This window comes from Temnothorax nylanderi, unplaced genomic scaffold (genome assembly GCF_030848795.1).
Source record: "Temnothorax nylanderi isolate EJ_2023f unplaced genomic scaffold, tnyl_v1.0 TNYL_tig0317_pilon, whole genome shotgun sequence".
Classification (NCBI taxonomy): Eukaryota; Metazoa; Arthropoda; class Insecta; order Hymenoptera; family Formicidae; genus Temnothorax; species Temnothorax nylanderi.
In genome coordinates this window covers 1-20,202 of record NW_027249379.1, presented here as the reverse complement: position 1 = coordinate 20,202, position 20,202 = coordinate 1, and the positions used below count along the sequence as shown (strand labels likewise).

The following is a 20,202-nucleotide window of genomic DNA, read 5'->3' as shown; positions in this document are numbered from 1 at the left end:
ATCATCAATATTTCACACCCATCAATATCCGGGATAGGAAGCATGTGGTAGCGCAGGGCCCTATTAATTATAATCGCAACACCGCCTGCCTTGACACGAGCAGCATCCAAGCGAATAACCGGACAAATCAAAACCGGAAAAATTTACTTTGGTGTCAGGATGTAACCACGTTTCTGTAATAAGAGCGATGTTGATATTATTAGAGCAAATAAAATGGTGTAATTCTATTTCTTTATTATCAATGCTAGTGGCATTCCACAAGCAGATCTTTAGAGGAGAGGTAGAAGGGAACATTTTAATTTATAAGATCAGCTGCCTCGACGAACATCTGTAGCTTACTGAGACCATCTGTACACGTAGCAAGTTTTTTATTAAGGTCTCTTATGATATTGAACATTGATTTTATTTTAACTAGTTTACTCAGCTTTTTGATTTCTAGGATTAATCCGTTAAAATCTGCCATGTCCCCTGAGTTCGCAAAGTCACTCATATTGTTATTGCTACTTTGTTCGTTAGACCTTTTCAAGGCCTCAGCATAGGTTCTAGGAGGCGAATAGTAAACATGTTTGTTCCTTGGGGCAACTGATCCGTCAGACAAAGGGAAATCATAACTAGCAAAATTTGCATATGACTTATGTCGTGTGTTGGAAATTTCAGCAAAGTTTACCATGCAAGTTTTTATTAATATCATGCAGAGCCGAGCGAGTCGGGCGAGTAGCAGTCGTCCGTTTTTCTAAAAACTTTAAATATGATTGGCACTTTGAGTAGCTGGCAGGGTGTTCTCCCGAGCAGTTACAACATTTTGCCGGTGTATTTAGATCTTTTGTACAGTCCGACGTGAGATGATTTTCTGCACATTTGACACATCTGGGCTTTTTGAAACAGTTAATGGAGGTGTGGCCGAACGCTTGACAACGGTAGCATTGTAAAATGATTTTTCTATTAATATATTTGTTCCAATAAATTCTTGAGTAGACTAAGTAGCGGATTCTTCTTAGTTGTGTGAGAGAAAATTTGGCACTCAGATTGATTTTGTATGTAGCATAAGTACTTTTTTCATCATTGAGCTGAACGCATGAATTGATCTCTATACCGAGTTTCTTTAATTCATTGGAGATAGTAAGGTTTGGTATGTTTGGAAGACCTTTTAATGTGGCTGTAAGAGTCTTATCCTCTGGAACAGAATAGGTATGAAACGCGAACTGCTTGTCTATTGCAAATTTTTTAAAGCTGATATAGTCATTTATCTTGAAAAATTGAATTTTAATTTGGTTGCCAAGAAACTTAAGATGGAAATTTTCACCTACACTTTGTTTCAACTGATTCGCGAATTCTGTATAGTCATTGATTCTGGATGCAAAATATATTGGAGGAGGTTTTCTATTAGGCTTATGTTCCACCGAATTTGCTACCGATGCCGCGTCACGATCCGCTGACCCACACTCTTTACTCACATGCTTATTATTTGAAAGAACTACGTGATCCTCATCTTCTCTCTCAAGAATTTCTACCGTCTCGGCTAGGCATTGAAAACGATTAGAAGTACTAAACTGACCTTGTAATGGAGAGTCGAATTCAACACGTGGTAATTTGTCCTGACCGGATAGGCCGGGTACGTCCTCGTCGGCCTGTCGCTTCAGCGGCAGCCTGGCAGGTTTCTTACCCTTCGATTTGGAAGGGTGTCCAGATACCTGTTTTTCAGGAGACACCGCGCTGGGCTCGCCATCCAGCCGTCCGTCCTCCCGATGGCACCGGTGTTAGCCCTTGTTGGCATAGTACACATGAATTCAGATATCGCTGAATCACAGGAGAGCTTGGAATCTTGGATTATGCGAAATACTGAGTATGCTCCACCGCGGCTCTCTTCTTCACGTCCATGATTTTGCTTCGCCGGAGGCCTGCTTATATTAGCCCCCAACTGAAATTTACTTACGAGTTAGACTTACCATTATGCGCCGCCTAGCGTCTTTGTTGCAAGCACGGAAAGATGCGCTACCATGCATCTTTCTTAATTAAAAATATTTCATAATATTTCAAAAATATTTGAAAAAATATTACAGAACCAATAATAAATTAAAAATATTTTTTAAATATTTTAGAACGAGATTATAAAACAATAAATATATAGATTTGAATTAATATTTCAAAAATATATTTCAAATATTTAAGAAAATATTGTCTGGGTGATAAAGAAGAACATTTTTAAACATATTTTTTAAAAATTCTTAAAATATTCTTAAAAATGTTACCACAAAAGGTTTTTAAACTATTTTAAAATATTCTTAAAACCATTTTAAAATGTTTCTTGCAATATTTTTATAGAAATATGTAGAAATATTTTTTGAAAATATTTTGTGCTGTATGGGACATAAGCGACGCCACCTATACAAGGTGTCGCGAAAAAGTGTGCGAATTTCGATCGATCTGTATTCGACTCTTTCAGCATAATAAGTGAAATGATTAAAAATTTGCATGTTTATTTAATAAACTTAATTAACGGTGTCTATCGAGTTGCGACGTAAAGAATTCCAATAGGAACGTAATGCGAAACATCACGCGTCATTCTGGAGACTTTGAATTCCATCCCACAGAACCTGCGACGATTCGAAAGAGGTGTTTTTCCCAGCGATCGAAAAAAGGATAAGGGGCGTTACCTATTACTCGAATACACGACTTGTACTTTCATTTATAAATGTTACAAACAAGCGTCTGGTACTCGAAGAATCTCTATACGGCGTCGCTTCTCGAGTCTGCAAACGCACAGTTTTACATGAGGAGAAAATGCATGATATTAAGATAAAACACCTTATCAGAAAAATTTGCAAAACGACAAATGATATGATATATGATAATACAATGTATAAAATAAAATATATTTAAATACTTATTTAAATTATTATATAAAAAATATATATTTTCTCTTATTTTCTTCTCAATATAAAAGATCATGATTACGCAATAATTATGAGATGTGTTTACAATTATAACTATGATTATCGCTCAGCTTATAGTTTGCAAGCGATGTTAGTAAAACTTTTACTCGAAGAAATTTTGAACAAAACGATACGTACTTCTAATTTTGCAGAATGGTATAGATACATATATTACATTGTACATTAAAGAAACGCGTTCGAATAGTACCTTACAATTAGTAAAAACTAAGAACATACATCACATATCAAAGAAATACAACTGTAGAATAGCTATAGGTCACGTATAGAAACTTTCCGTTTATTGTTGTTTCGTTGAACACGTCAACTTCGGGCACCAAACCTCGATACCATCACCGGATACTGCGAGAGTGCCATTCAGATAGTCCATCTGCAACATAAAAAATTCACGATATTGTAATATAAGACTTGTAAGAATGTTGTCAATTTTAAGGATTTTACTTACATTCGGAAGACAACGATAAAATCTAATTTCAAAGTTTAAATGTAAGCAAAAATTTAATTAGCAAACTATATTTTTTATTTTACACGTTGATATTTAACGATTTTTTCTTCAAAGTCAATGATACGATATTTTCAGCAAATCATATACGTGCGATACTCACGTTGTAGATATATCCGATCTCTGAACGTAAAGTAGCGATGGGCTTTGGCGGATCCGTAAGGCTCGAAATTCTGACAGTGCCGTCCATGGAACTCGTTATCAGGCATCCATGCGTCAGAAGCATTCTCGTTATGTATTTCGTATGCTCGGTGGAATAAGATTTCACTAGCTCGAAATCGTTCTTTAAATTTAGCACGTGCAACTTTGAGTGGAAGTATGTTCCGGCCCCGACGAAAACCAAATCCCGTCGTATATTTATACACATGGGTGTACCTGGAAACTAAAAGGTACACCTTCGACATCGTGTCTCGTTTCTCGATGATAAAAATTGACGTTACTGTGATAGACTTCATGGTCCGTCCGGCTCTTTGATCCCAAACGGATACCGTCTTGCCGTAGGTAGTGAGGGACAGGATGTATTCCGTGTTCATGGCCAGCCTTTTCACGTATGTAGTGTGAGGTCGGTAATGCCTGATCGGGTTATTTCTTGACCTCGAATCGAACACGTATATAGTCCCGCAGGATGAGCCGGTCGCAAAGAGATCCCGCTCCGGACACGATGACACACATTGAAAGAACGAATGTAATCTGTCGCTCCTCTGTCTGTGAAAATAAACTTGCACTTTTTGAATTTTATATTTTCATCTATTGTGCTACATATTGTTCTAAATTTATGTCATTTTGTGGCGAAAGCTTCATCTCAATAGCTTAGCGCATATTTTAAAAAATAACAAAGAACGAAATTTTTGTTAGCCCCATACTTGTTAAATTTTGAGTATTTTATAACTCCGCCGTATTGGACTACAATTGGGCTAATTTTTGCCCGAATACGATAGCAATATTTTATAACGTATTAAAAAAAATTTTTTTTCTATAGCACTGCACTAGTTTCCGATTAGTTGGATGTACGATGAAAAATACAGGCAACAGAAACAGGGAATAACACAAACAATAGATTTTTAACTTATCGGAAAGCCGTGTATTAATGCTACACCAGCTTTATTCTTGATTTCTTATTTCTAATCGCTAATATCTGTTCCTTGTTCCTTATATTTTTCATTTTGCGGGGGCCTTTAGGAACTTAGGTTTTAGGAATAGAAAAATCCCATACCATCCGAACCATGGTAAAATAATCACGTTTTGTAAATTATGTTGAGTTGTGCTAAACGAAACAACCAAGCGACAATCGAAACAAGTACGGAAAAATCAACGGTGTTGAAAAAATTCAGCAAAAGGAGTGGAGAATATAAAAAATTTGGCAGCACAACTTTTAATAATTTAAAAACGCCAAATTTTTATGTTTACCTACTTTTCGATTTTTTTCTAGTAAATAGATAGATATATCGACGTTTTTTCAATGGTACAACGTGGCATGAGTTAGTATCCTTTTACTAAAAAAAAGAGCTTAATTGAGAAATAGTGTATGGGGCTAATAAAATTTTATTTTTTAAAACTTCTTTGAATACGGTTTAAAATATTGTTTTCGTATTTGCGGTAAAAATTAGCACAATTTTGTAGTTCAAGACGTGAATACTTGAATACTTGAATACGGTACGGTTAAAAGGAAACTCATAATTCAACAAGTACGGAGTTATCTCCACAGAGGTCACGCTCCTGGAATATTTAACATTGATGGAAAAAAAATGCGAGTGAAATAGTAATATGCGGTGAATTAGATTTGACGAATAAACTTTAGAATCGCGTTTTCGAATTATCTGTTTCAACAAGCGAGAGACACGGAATGCACTATATGCATTTGAATAATTTGGTGGGACACGATTATTTTTCCCACAAACAGGAAGCACTTTCCTCACTCAATCTTCTTATCGCGGAGCGGCCGAAAGGAACAGTTCTGCTATTACGTACAAATTGTAAGTTCTCTGATGGACAAGACCGGTGTTAGTGAGCACCCACGACTTGACCGTATTATCGGCACCGCAACTGTAGATCGTGTTGTCTATTGTCGTCAGATCCATGATACGTTGCCATTGATGTGCCTTAGCGATGCCGGCGGAATTCTCGATTTCGTGAGATAATTTCTCGCGTAAGGGAAGTTGTTTGTAAAGTAAGTCTTGATCATTTGTATAAACTAAATGAGAGATTCCATTCTGAAAACGGGAATCATTATCATTATATCGTTTTCCACAAGGAGAGAAGTCCACCTGACAAAATATGCTACCTACTACGTGCATCAGTAACACAGCATCCACCGTTGTACCAGGTATTTTCTCGATGAACAATCTCTTCTCTCTAGACTCTTGCTGTTTCCACAGTGCTGTTTCTTGTTTGATTGCAACGTATGACAACATCCAACACAGTTTGTCGGGTCTCGCTGTAATTGACACGTGACTTATAAAAAAATATGAAAATTATTTCATACCATAATACTGATTGTGAATATAAAAAAATTTATATACATATAACTTGAATTAAGTACAAATAAACTACAAGCACATTCTGGATCGAATGTCTACACAGAGAGAAAAAAAATGTTTAATGAAGTCTAAATACATTTACTTAAAATTATTTTGTTTATTGAAGTAAATATTTAAGCTAGTTAAATAAAAATATTTAATTCTAAATAAAAATGTATAATTCTAAATAAATATGTGTATTATATTGCGTAAATAAGCTGTTAAGAACCACATAATAAATATTCTTTAATAACAATATTTTCTTTTCAGTGTATTCAAGTTCTTACTGTATGCACATCCGATTGTTGCAGTAAACAGAGTTGTACAAGCTTTCTCGATGCGACTTTTTATAAATAAAGAAAGATAGAGATTAAGAAATATATAATGTTTTGTAAAACACGCTTATTTTTTTTAAGACGAAAAAGAACTAAAATACTGCGAAATATGAAATCTAACGCGATGTATGCAACTAATGTGCAATCTGCAAATGCTTGCGGAAGCTCGAACAGCGCTATGGCGTAAAATGGCATACAGAGTGTTTTATTTATTCACAAAAATAATTGGTCGTGCAAGGCGTAAGGTGTTATTAATTTGAACTAACCGGGAGGCAAAAGCGGATAGCTAGCATCTGGCCATATATGGTTAATTCGTGCTTTCCACAGTGAGTTTGCATCTTTTAAAATCAGGTAGAACCGTGTGCACACTAAGCTCAAACCGTGTACCAACGTCGACCCATCTAGAAAGGAACAAATATGCAGGAATATCTGAAATACAGCAGAATAAAAAAATTAAACGCACAACCAAACAAACGCTCCGGAAGAGATGGAGACAGAACGAAAGAGAGAGTCGACCGTCGCTGGATCATCACCCTTCACTCCTTCGACAAGCGACTCTTACTACGGAACTTTTCGGAATAGATTCTGATCGAAATTGCTTAGTTCTTTTTTTAGATTTTTATTGTGCTTTTTTCTAGAGAAAAAAAAAATAATCCTGATTGGAATCCATTCTTAAAAGTTCCATAATGCGTAACTAACGGATGCAGTAATAGCAACGATTAAAAAAAGGAATTTCGTGCACGTGTACGCAGGCACGCGTTACACGGGTTTTTCATTTTTTCTTGTACAAACCTCCACCGGGAGACGCTGCAGTGGTGACAGTTGTGCATTTTCCTCGCCGTCGTAGGCGCAGCTTGCATTCTCGTTATCCATTTTATCTCGCGGCGAATCTGAATAGTTTTATTCGATCTGCTCGAGACTGACTCGGTGGTTCAACGAAGGCGACTGAGGATGATGTGATTGGTGTAAACACGGAAGAATCGCCGTATATCCGGCGGTGCATCATGCACCCACGTGCATCGCACATAAGCGACGCCACCTATACAAAGTGTCGCGAAAGAAGTGGGCGTATCTCGATCGATCTGTATTCTTTCATAATGAATGAAGTGATTAAAAATTTGCATGTTTATTTAATAAACTTAATTAACGGTGTCTATAAATTTAATTTACGGTGTCTATCGAGTTGCGACGTAAAGAATTCCAATAGGAACGTAATGCGAAACATCACGCGTCATTCTGGAGACTTTGAATTCCATCCCACAGGACCTGCGACGATTCGGAAGAGGTGTTTTTTCCAGCGATCGAAAAAAGGATAAAGGGCGTTACCTATTACTCGAATACACGACTTGTACTTTCATTTATAAATGTTACAAACAAGCGTCTGGTACTCGAAGAATCTTTACACGGCGTCGCTTCTCGAGTCTGCAAACGCACAGTTTTACATGAGGTGAAAATGCATGATATTAAGATAAAACACCTTATCAGAAAAATTTGCAAAACGACAAATGATATGATATATGATATACGATAATGACTCGGCGAATTAATATATCTTGCTGTACATCTCATTTACCAATACAAGGTACAATAACTTTAATGCGTAATAAGTTTATACTTTATAAAATATTAATTTAAAAATTTTTTTTATATTAGTGATAAATAAATTATGCTTTTGCATAAGAAAAGTTGCATTCATAAAATGCGCTTGGTGCAAATTAGTAATGTGTTTCTATGATAGATAGCAGTTAAAAACGTTTATGCATTGTAACTATAATGTTAATAGTGTACAAATTAAAAGTTTTGACACCGAAGATTAATTGTCGTCTAACATATTTTTGTTAATTTTAACGTACTTCTTTGTGTAATGTCATCATAATTTTTTTTTTCTTATTTATAATACATAAATAAACTTTGCTTTGTAGAATTTTAAAACAATTACGCGCACACGAAGAATTTTAAACATTAATATTTTATAAGTTATTGATCATTCATGATAATTCATAAGTGAATGAGGTGTACTATAACATATTAAAAATTTAGTAAAATTAAAGGAGTCAAGGGTTGGTTGTCCGCTTGTAAGACATTCTTTGTTATGATGCATACTTTCAGAGATAATAGCTCGTAACACTTTAAATGCCGCACTTTACACTTTGCACTTTGCCTTCAGCTTTTTTTTATATCTTACTAGCTTTTTCGCCCGCGCTTCGCGCGGGCTCAAAAGCTCTTCCTTCTTTTCCCCGAATAGTAATATTTACCCCCAAAAAATTTTTTTTTCAAAAAAGAGACTTTTTTAGACAATTTTGTATGGAAGCCCTTTGTCCTCGGGCTCATGCAGACCCCTTCCCAAAACCCTCTACGGTCTAAGTTAGAGTATCGTGAGATAATATACTAAATTTGAAAGTTCTAATTTGAAAACTGTGAGAGTAGAATAATAATATCACAAATTAAATTAATCATCAAATTCTAAACGCAACTGATGCTAATAAACATTCTTTCCCAGCAGACCTTTTCCCCTCACTTCGACCTCGTCCCAAAACCCTCTACGGGCTAATTTATTAAACAGTAGACGATGTTTTTTTCCTGAATAGTAATATTTACCCCCAAAAAAATTTTTTTTGAAAAAAGGGATTTTTTTTAGACAATTTTGTATGAGGGGACCTTTTTTATTTATTTTTATTTATTTTTATTTTCTCATATTAATTAATTCTTTATCGACACCATCCCCGAAAAATTAGACAAATTTTGGTACCGGTTTCCTAGAAAATCGGTCCATTAATGAATGAGTAGTACGCAGTCAGACAGACAGACATTAGAATAATTTTGGAATCGGTTTCCCAAAAAATCGGTAATGATGCGGTTCTCAAAATACGTCTACGGTCTAAGTTAGAGTATCATGAGATAGTATACCAAATTTAGTGGCTCAACTTCCGAATAGCCCCTACCTCCGAATTTAATGAAACTTGCAGGAGTTGTTGACTATTAGAGGACATGTTCATACCATAAAGGATTTTGTACGGAAACAAATAGGAACGGAGAAATTGGCGTCAAAAGTTCAAAATTTGGTAAATGTCTACAATTAGGGCCCAACGAGAAATCAATTGAAAAGAGGTAAATTCTATGTATTTTTGCCCCTCGAATCCAAAACTGTTAATAAAATTTGGGGGTCGCTTGTATTTTTTAAGATATCGTTAAGAAAATGAGAAAAAAACACTAAACTCGGATATTTGGTTTTTTTATTTATCAAATACCGATTAATTATTACTCATTGTCGGTTGTATTCTCTTCCGGTGGAAAAATTTTCCGATGATTTCGAAAAAAGCAACTATTCTGTCGCTAAACTTGTACATAGGTTAGTGACGCGCTTTAAAAGTATATTTAACTGTTTAAAGCGCGTCACTAACCTACATAGGTTAGATGACGCGCTTTAAAAGTATTTAACTGTATGTACAAGTTTAGCGACAGAATAGTTGCTTTTTTCGAAGTCATCGGAAAATATTTTTTCTACCGGAAGAGAATACCAACCGACAATGAGTAATAATTAATCCGTATTTGATAGATAAAAAAACCAAATATCCGAGTTTAATGTTTTTTTCTCATTTTCTTAACAATATCTTAAAAAATACAAGCGACCCCCAAATTTTATCAACAGTTTTGGATTCAAAGGGCAAAAATACATAGAATTTACCTCTTTTCAATTGATTTCTCGTTGGGCCCTAATTGTAGACATTTTAACAAGTATTAAAAATAATTATATTTGGTAATATCTGTTTTACGAATAAGAGCAAATTAATTTATTCAATCTTGTTAACAAGCTCAGAACTAAGAATTAAAATGTTATAGAATTAAATTATTTAAATTAGATACTTAAATTACATAATATACTTATGTAAGAAAATAAACTAAAATAATAAAGTAATGCAATTAGTTTTTTCTTAACAATTTGATCGAAGCTTTGATATTTAACATTTATAGACAGAAGGTTAAAAAGTTACTATCCATCTTTTTAATTGTTTCTCCTTTTTATTTAGGATAAATAATGTACAATTTGTGATCAATCATGTATAATAATTTGTTTATTTTTAACAGTTTAACATTATGTAAAATGTAACAATATTGTTCTCAGTATTTATTACCGATTCATCATGCACCCACGTGCATCGCACATAAGCGATGCCACCTATACAAGACGTCGCGAAAAAAGTGTGCGTATCTCGATCGATCTGTATTCGACTCTTTCATAATGAGTGAAGTGATTAAAAATTTGCATGTTTATTTAATAAACTTAATTAACGGTGTCTATCGAGTTACGACGTAAGGAATTCCAGTAGGAACGTAATGCGAAACATCACGCGTCATTCTGGAGACTTTGAATTCCATCCCACAGGACCTGCGACGATTCGGAAGAGGTGTTTTTCCCAGCGATCGAAAAAAGGATAAGGGGCGTTACCTATTACTCGAATACACGACTTGTACTTTTATTTATAAATGTTACAAACAAGCGTCTGGTACTCGAAGAATCTCTACACGGCGTCGCTTCTCGAGTCTGCAAACGCACAGTTTTACATGAGGAGAAAATGCATGATATTAAGATAAAACACCTTATCAGAAAAATTTGCAAAACGACAAATGATATGATATACATATGATATACGATAATACAATGTATTTATGGCACTTATTATATAAAAAAAATATATTTTGTCTTATTTTCTTCTCAATATAAAAGATCCCATCATATATGATTACGCAATAATTATGAGATGTGTTTATAATTATAACTATGATTATCGCTCAGCTTATAAACGCAAGCGATGTTAGTAAAACTTTTACTCGAAGAAATTTTGAACAAAACGATACGTACTTCTAATTTTGCAGAATGGTATAGGTATATATATTACATTGTACATTAATACGCGTTCGAATAGTACCTTACAATTAGTAAAAACTAAGAACATACATCACTTATCAAAGAAATACACCTGTAGAATAGCTATAGATCACGTATAGAAACTTTCCGTTTATTGTTGTTTCGATGAAAACGTTTCGTTGAACACGTCAACTTCGGGCACCATACCTCGATACCTGAGCCGGATACTGCGAGAGTGCCATTCAGATATTCCATCTGTAACATAAAACACACGAACAGTTACATACAATATTCAACAAAATTCACGATATTGCAAGATAAGACTTGTAAGAATGTTGTCAATTTTAAGGATTTTACTTACATTCGAAAGACAACGATAAAATCTGATTTCAAAGTTTAAATGTAAATAAAAATTTAATTATCAAACTGTATTTTTTATTTTACACGTCGATGTTTAACGAATTTTTTTTTCAAAGTCAATGATACGATACATACGATAAATACAATGATACTTGTTTTTTCTTATTACCAATGATACGATATTTTCAGCAAATCTTATACGTGTGATACTCACGTCGTAGATACCTCCGATCTCTGAATATAAAGTAGCGATGGGCTTTGGCGGATCCGTAAGGCTCGAAATTCTGACAGTCCCGTCCTTGGAACTTGTTATCAGGCATTCGTGCGTCAGATGCACTCTCGTTATACTTCCCGTATGCTTGGTGGAATAAGATTTCACTAGCTTGAAATCGTCCTTTGGATTTAGCACGTGCAACTTCGAGAAGTTCCAACTTCGAAATGTGTTCCATGTTCTGGTTCCAACGAAAACCAAATCCCGTCGCATATTTATACACGCGAGGTGCGCTTCACCTGGAAACTAAAAAGTACACCTTCGACATCGTGTCTCGTTTCTCGATGTTAAAATTTGACATTACTGTAATAGACTTAATGATCCGTCCGGCTCTTTGATCCCAAACGGATACTGTGTCGTCGCTGGCGGATAGGATGTATTCCGTGTTCATGACCAGGCTATTCACGTCTCTAGTGTGAGGTCGGTAATGCCTGATCGGGATATTTCTCGATCTCGAGTCGAACACGTATATAGTCCCGCAGCCTAAGCCGGTCGCAAAGAGGTTTCTCCCCGGACCCGATGACGTCGATGACATACATGATGACCATAATGACGAGTATAATATGTCGCTCCTCGGTCTGTGAAAATAAACCTGCACTTTTTGAATTTTATATTTTCATCTATTGTGCTACATATTGTTCTAAATTTATTATTAATTTATTATGTCATTTTGAGTTCTCTTTAACTCCGCCGTATTGAAATACAATTGTACTAATTTTTGCCGTAAATACGATAGCAATATTTTATATTGTATTACAAAAAAAATTTATAGTACCGCACTAGTTTCCGATTAAGCTAAATTTTTTTTAAATAAAAGGATACTAACTGATTTAGTAAAAAAATACTGTGCCATGTTGTACCGTTCAAAAGACATCGATATATCTATCCATTTAGTAGAAAAAAATAACAATATATAAACAAATATTGTTATAACGCAATTTATTGTATTTCTACTATATTGTACTAATAACAGAGAACACAATACAAAAAAAAAACAATAGCCGTAACTCAAGGAATTGATAAAAAGTCAATTATATAGGAATAGGTAAAACATAAATTAAATATTTTTTAATTTTTTAAAGTTGTATCGGGTTGTGTTCGACTTTTTTTAATGACAAAAAACCACACCAATTATTGGATTTTAACCCTTAAATGCCACCCGGGGTTCAGCGGACCCCAGACCCTTTACAATGATAGATTTTCAAATGTTCCCGCCAAAAATGGAGCTCATATTTATTTATTTATTATTTTTTATTTTTTTGATTTTGGAGCCAATATTTTAACTGTTGGCGATCTTAATTTTTTATACTATGTTGAAATTGAAATTTTAACAATATAAGCATTTTATTCTCTTTTCTAAGCCTTGAACAACATTGAAAATAATTTTCATAACTAAATATCAAAAAATCAATAAGTAAGGAGACATTTTTCATGCTGGGGTCTTTTAGACCCCATGTGTCATTTACGAGATTCTTGAGAGGTGTGGCATTTAAGGGTTAAAATACAACTACTGTTAGGAATTAGGTTTTAGGAATAGAAAAATTCGAAATTCCATCCCATCTGAACCATGGTAGATAATCACGTTTTGTAAATTGTGTTGAGTTGTGCTAAACAAAACAACCGAGCGACAATCAAAACAAGTACGGAAGAATCAATGGGATTGAAAAACTTCAGCAAAAGGGGGGAGAATAAAAAAATTTAGCGGCACAACTTTTAATATAATTTGAAAATGTCAAATTTTTATGTTCATTTACTTTTCGATTTTGTTCAGTAAATAGATAGATATATCGATGTTTTTTCAATGGTACAACGTGGCATAAAGTTAGTATCTTTTTACTAAAAAAAATTTTGAGTTTAATCGAGAAATAGTATACTAACAAAACTTTGTTTTTTTTTAACTTTGAATACGGTTCAAAATATTATTTTCATATTTGCGGCAAAAATTAGCACAATTGTTCAAGACTTGAATACTTGAATACGGTACGGTTAAAAGAAAACTCACAATTCAACAAATACGGGGTTATCTTCACAGAGGTAACGCTCCTAAGATATTTGACATTGATAAAAAAAACCGAGTAAAATAGTTAATATGCAGTAAATTAGGTTTGACGAATAAACTTTGGAATCGCGTTTTCAAATTATCTATTTCAATAAGCAAGACACAAAACGCACTATTTGCATTCGAATAACTTGGTAGGAAACGATTATTTCTCCCATAAACAGGAAGCACTTTCCTCACTCAATCTTCTTATCGCGGAGCGGCCGAAAGGAACAGTTCTGCTATTACGTACAAATCGTAAGTTCTCTGATGGACAAGACCGGTATTAGTGAGCATCCACGATTTAACGTTCCAATCCAAGCTGCAGCTGTAAATCGTGTTGTCTATCGCCGTCAGATCCGTGATACCTGAGTTATGTGTTAATTTGCGGCGGAAATAGGAATTCTCGATTTCATGAGATAATTTCTTACGTGAGGGAAGTTCCTTGTAAAGTAAGTGTGTGTTTGACGTATAAACTACATGAAAGATTCCATTCTGAAAGCGGGAATAATTATCATTATATCGTTTTCTACAAAAAGAGTAGGGCCACTTGACATAATATGCTACCTACTACATGCATCAGTGACACAGCATTTATAATGTTATCTATATAACCACGTGTTTTCTTGATGAACAATCTCATCCTTCTAGAGTCTTGCTGTTTCCACAGTGCTGTTTCTTGTTTGATTGTAACGTATGACAACATCCAACACAGTTTGTCGGGTCTCGCTGTAATTGACATGTGACTTCTTACATAAAAAAATATGAAAACTATTATTCATACCATAATACTAATTGTGAATACAAAAAATTCATACACATATAACTTGAATTAAGTACAAATAAACTACAAACACATTCTGGATCAAATGTCTACACAGAGAGAAAAAAAATGTTAATGAGTCTAAATCCATTTACTTAAAATTATTTTTTTATTGAAGTAAATATTCATGCTAGTTAAATCAAAATATTTAATTCTAAATAAAAACGTATAATTCTAAATAAATATGTTTATTATATTGCGTAAATAAGCTGTTAAGAAGCTGTACAAGCTTTCTCGATGCGACTTTTTATAAATAAAATAAGATAGAGATTAAGAAATATATAATGTTTTGTAAAACACGCTTATTTTTTGAAGACGAAAAAGAACTAAAATACTGCGAAATACCAAATCTAACGCGATGTATGCAACTAATGTGCAATTTGCAAATGCTTGCTGAAGCTCGAACAGCGCTGGCGTAAAATGGCATACAGAGTGTTTTATTTATTCACAAAAATAATTGGTCGTGCAAGGCGTAAGGTACTATTAATTTGAACTAACCGGGAGGCAAAAGCGGGTAGCTAGCATCTGGCCATATATGTTTAATTCGTGCTTTCCACAGTGAGTTTGCATCTTTTAAAATCAGGTAGAACCGTGTGCACACTAAGCTCAAACCGTGTACCAACGTCGACCCATCTAGAAAGGAACAAATATGCAGGATTATCTGAAATACAGCAGAATAAAAAAATTAATTTCTTTACAGTTTTTTAAATAATTAAATCGTGTAGATTTAATTCCAGGGAGAGAAGAATATTAATTTTCCAACGATAGCTGTGTTTGAACATGTAGTCCGACAAATAATCGGCGCGCAGTTTATTAAGTTGGCATATATGTATATGTATATGTTACGGGCAATTTGATTAATTCGGTCATTATGCATAATGGCCGGGCAATATGCATAATTCCCGCTTCTTTCGGGACATTTGAATAATAAAAGCAAAAATGTTCAAATTAATCAAACTGACCGGTCATTATGCATAATGCCCACAAACAAGTGGGAAATGTGATTAACATATTAAAATATCTTTCTAAAAAGAATGGCAGTCTGTCTATAATTTCAACTTTCGGTAAATGTCTACAATTAGGGTCCCAACAAGAAATCAATTGAAAAGAGGTAAATTCTGTGTATTTTTGCCCCTCGAATCCAAAACTGTTGATAAAATTTGGTGGTCGCTAGAATTTAAGATATCGTTTAAGAAAATGAGAAAAAACACTAAACTCGGATATTTGGTTTTTTTATTTATCAAATACGGATTAATTATTACTCATTGTCGGTTGTATTCTCTTCCGGTGGAAAAAAATTTTCCGATGACTTCGAAAAAGCAACTATTCTGTCGCTAAACTTGTACTAACCTACATAGGTTAGATGACGCGCTTTAAACAGTTAATACTTTTAAAGCGCGTCATCTAACCTATGTAGGTTTAGTGACGCGCTTTAAACAGTTAATACTTTTAAAGCGCGTCATCTAACCTATGTAGGTTATACCTTTGTTGGCAACATTGTCGCTGTCGCTATCGCTATCGCTATCGTCTATTGTGCAAGGGGCTTAAGATTGCCAGGAAAATCAACTCAAATAAGGTGATTTATCAAAATGACCATTTAGCATTGGGAAATATGCATAATGGCCGGGCAATTTGATTAATTCTTCTCTATTAATCATTTTGACCGAACAAATTGGGAATTATGCATATTGCCCGGCCATTATGCATAATGCCCAATTTATCAAATTGCCCGTAACATATATACATTGTAATTCGTTACTTCTGTAACTATTAATTTCTTTACTTGTGCACCACGTACCGCGCCTGACTCGTATTGCCGTCTATTAATTTGTTGTCATTTTCACGAGTTTAATAATATATTTAAAAAAATTAAACGCACAACCAAACAAACGCTCCGGAAGAAATGGAGACAGAATGAAAGAGAGAGTCGACCGTCGCTGGTTCATCACCCTTCACTCCTTCGACAAGCGACTCTTACTACGGAACTTTTCGGAATAGATTCTGATCGAAATTGCTGAGTTCTTTTTTTAGATTTTTATTGTGTTTTTTTTTCTAGAAAAAGAAACAAAATATTCCTGATTGAAATTCATTCTTAAAAGTTCCATAATGCGTGACTAACGGATGCAATAATGGCGACGATTAAAAAAAAGAATTTCGTGCACGTGTACGCAGGCACGCGTTACACAGTTTTTCATTTTTTCTTATACAAACCTCTACGGGGAGACGCTGCAGTGGTGACAGTTGTGCATTTTCCTCGCTGTCATAGGCGCAGCTTACATTCTCGTTATCCATTTTATCTCGCGGCGAATCTGAATAGTTTTATTCGATCTGCTCGAGACTGACTCGGTGGTTTAACGAAGGCGACTGAGGATGATGTGATTGGTGTAAACACGGAAGAATTGCCGTATATACGGCGCATCATGCACCCACGTGCATCGCACATAAGCGACGCCACCTATACAAGGTGTCGCGAAAGAAGTGTACGTATCTCGATCGATCTGTATTCGACTATTTCATAATGAGTGATGAAGTGATTAAAAATTTGCATGTTTATTTAATAAACTTAATTAACGGTGTCTATAAACTTAAAATTAACGGTGTCTATCGAGTTTCGACTTAAAGAATTCCAATAGGAACGTAATTCGAAACATCACGCGTCATTCTGGAGAATTTGAATTCCATCCCACAAGACCTGCGACGATTCGGAAGAGATGTTTTTCCCAGCGATCGAAAAAGGGATAAGGGATGTTACCTGTTACTCGAATACACGACTTGCACTTTTATTATAAATGTTACAAACAAGCGTCTGTGTTTAAAGAACACTGCTAGAGTCGACCCAGGTAGCAAGCACTCGTCATTTTGACGTCAATATTTGGTCATAATTGGTCAGTGACGTCATTCGTCGATTAAGTGACGTATATTTAACGTCATGTTTTAATACGTCAAAAAGACTTTGTAAAATGACATTATATAGACGTTTAATTGACTATCCAGGTAGCAGACAGTCGTCATAATGACGTGATTCTTACGTCATTTCATGACGCATGTTACGTCATTATTTCTAAAGTTTAACATAAAAATAACGTATTTTTCACAGTATTTTTCACAGGAATATTCCTACATTTATAGAGTGTTTCGTAACTTATTTATGATTGAAGTGGTGAATTTATGGTATAAGTGGATCTAGTTGCGTGTAATTATAGTTTTATGACAACTATTTCATGCAGTGTTATGACTATCAAGAAGATATCATTATAAGATTTTTGAACACTAAAGATGTACCTGTTATAGACAAGTACAGTTAATAAGGAAGCATCAGGATCAGGAGATCGTCACTGTCCACTGGATCATCGAAGTCAAGCGACTCGGACGCGGTACTGTACTAGGATAGGTGACCGCCTTGAGAGCAGCTATACGCACATGGCATATGTGTAACGAAACAGTTAAAAAAGTTTTTTTTATCTTAGATAAAGAAAAAGAACATTTTTTTATAAACGTTTATCAAGTAGACATTTTAATTTCATAAAAAACATTTCTAGAAACCGGTATGTCGTACATTGGACCTATTTTTGCCGTCAATAAAACGTCAGAAAATGACGTCGTTGTGGATGTGACTTAGGACCGTGAAAAATACGTCATTTTTACGTTAAACTTTAGGAATAAATGACGTAACATGCGTCATAAAATGACGTAAGAATCACGTCATTATGACGACTGTCTGCTACCTGGGTTGCAACTAATGTGCAATTTGCAAATGCTTGCGGATGCTCGGACAGCGCTGGCGTAAAATGGCATACTGAGTGTTTTATTTATTCACAAAAATAATTGGTCGTGCAAGGCGTAAGGTGTTATTAATTTGAACTAACCGGGAGGCAAAAGCGGGATAGCTAGCATCTGGCCATATATGGTTAATTCGTGCTTTCCACAGTGAGTTTGCATCTTTTAAAATCAGGTAGAACCGTGTGCACACTAAGCTCAAACCGTGTACCAACGTCGACCCATCTAGAAAGGAACAAATATGCAGGAATATCTGTAATACAGCAGAATAAAGAAATTAAACGCACAACTAAACAAACGCTCCGGAAGAGATGGAGACAGAACGAAAGAGAGAGTCGACCGTCGCTGGTTCATCACCCTTCACTCCTTCGACAAGCGACTCTTACTACCGAACTTTTCGGAATAGATTCTGATCGAAATGCTTAGTTCTTTTTTTAGATTTTTATTGTGCTTTTTTCTAGAAAAAAAAATCCTGATTGGAATCCATTGTTAAAAGTTCCATAATGCGTGACTATAACGGATGCAATAATAGCGACGATTGAAAAAAGGAATTTTGTGCACGTGTACGCAGGCACGCGTTATACGAATTTTTAATTTTTTCTTATACAAACCTCGACCGGGAGACGCTGCAGTGGTGACAGTTGTGCATTTTCCTCGCCGTCGTAGGCGCAGCTTACATTCTCGTTATCCATTTTATCTCGCGGCGAATCTGAATAGTTTTATTCGATCTGCTCGAGACTGACTCGGTGGTTCAACGAAGGCGACTGAGGATGATGTGATTGGTGTAAACACGGAAGAATCGCCGAATATCCGGTGCATCATGCACCCACGTGCATCGCACATATTAAGCGACGCCACCTATACAAGTAGTCCAGTAAATGTAGGAAAACACTTGGAAAGTTATCCTCGAAGAGTAAACTTTTTTGAAAAGTGTTTTTTTGGGTTTCAGAAAACATGTCCCAAAAGTTTACCAACGTAAACCCTGTGCTAAATGTTTTATTTAAGGAGGTTCAGTGGCTACAAAAAAATGCAGCCAGTTTCATGAAATTTTAATATGTTATTCTGGAATGCAAAATAGAATTATGTGAATTTTTTGGGAATATTTCACCGTCCCGTTTTGATAAAATCTACTCTAAATATTGTACTTTTTAACATAGGTTCTTATGAGAAATGACATATTGCATACCTTCAGAATGAATTAAATAAGTGCAAGAAAAAATGCAAATGATAAGGAAAAAAAAATATGCACATGTAACTTTTAGTAATTTACAAATAATGAGCGAAAGAAAGGGGAAGGTTACCGCACATTTTGTAGAAAAATTAATTATTAAAGCATAAATTGCTTGATTTTTCGTCTGCTAGACTGCCACGGTCGTGAATGACGTGAACAGCAGCACGCACTATACACGCGGCGACCAATCAGAGCAATCCCCTTCACTCCCACTACTTCAAACGCTAGTGCGCTGTTACCAGAACCCCCGCGTCACACTACTCCCTCCGATGAAGCCTTCGAACCTCCTTAACAAAAAAGACCGAAAAAATCGATTTTTTGAGTATAACTAGAAATACATTAATTTTATGAAAAAATAAACCATGCCAATCGAAAGAGGAGAAAATTTTACTAAAGAAACATATCTAAAGTTTTCTTAATATTAATATGCGTAGGAGTAATAATTTTTTAATTAACGTTTCAAGTGCGTCGATGCTGCCCCGTGTGAAGCCGCCTGCAGAGTACGCGGACGCGCGCGCACTTTTTAAAAAG

General features: G+C 35.0%; 2 protein-coding genes across 3 annotated transcripts; both read right to left on the bottom strand.

Annotated features, from left to right (window-relative positions):
* Positions 1 to 3,087: 3,087 nt before the first annotated feature.
* LOC139781138 (F-box/WD repeat-containing protein 9-like) lies at positions 3,088 to 7,868 on the bottom strand. Of its 2 annotated transcripts, XM_071719966.1 has the most exons (7): positions 7,097 to 7,868; positions 6,571 to 6,733; positions 5,739 to 5,887; positions 5,422 to 5,663; positions 3,894 to 4,158; positions 3,557 to 3,835; positions 3,088 to 3,321 (listed from the first exon to the last, which is right to left on the bottom strand). In XM_071719966.1, exons 1-7 carry the CDS (start codon positions 7,175 to 7,177, stop codon positions 3,232 to 3,234), a joined length of 1,269 nt encoding a protein of 422 aa, XP_071576067.1. In that variant the 5' UTR covers positions 7,178 to 7,868; the 3' UTR covers positions 3,088 to 3,231. The 2 variants fall into 2 exon arrangements, with proteins under 2 accessions (XP_071576067.1, XP_071576066.1); XM_071719965.1 differs by having other exon boundaries at positions 3,557 to 4,158.
* A 2,777-nt stretch (positions 7,869 to 10,645) lies between these two features.
* On the bottom strand, positions 10,646 to 19,132 carry LOC139781136 (F-box/WD repeat-containing protein 9-like). The gene is made up of 7 exons (XM_071719963.1): positions 19,052 to 19,132; positions 15,162 to 15,324; positions 14,415 to 14,569; positions 14,073 to 14,335; positions 12,107 to 12,341; positions 11,746 to 12,048; positions 10,646 to 11,426 (listed from the first exon to the last, which is right to left on the bottom strand). Exons 1-7 carry the CDS (start codon positions 19,130 to 19,132, stop codon positions 11,295 to 11,297), a joined length of 1,332 nt encoding a protein of 443 aa, XP_071576064.1. The 3' UTR covers positions 10,646 to 11,294.
* Between the last annotated feature and the right edge of the window lie 1,070 nt (positions 19,133 to 20,202).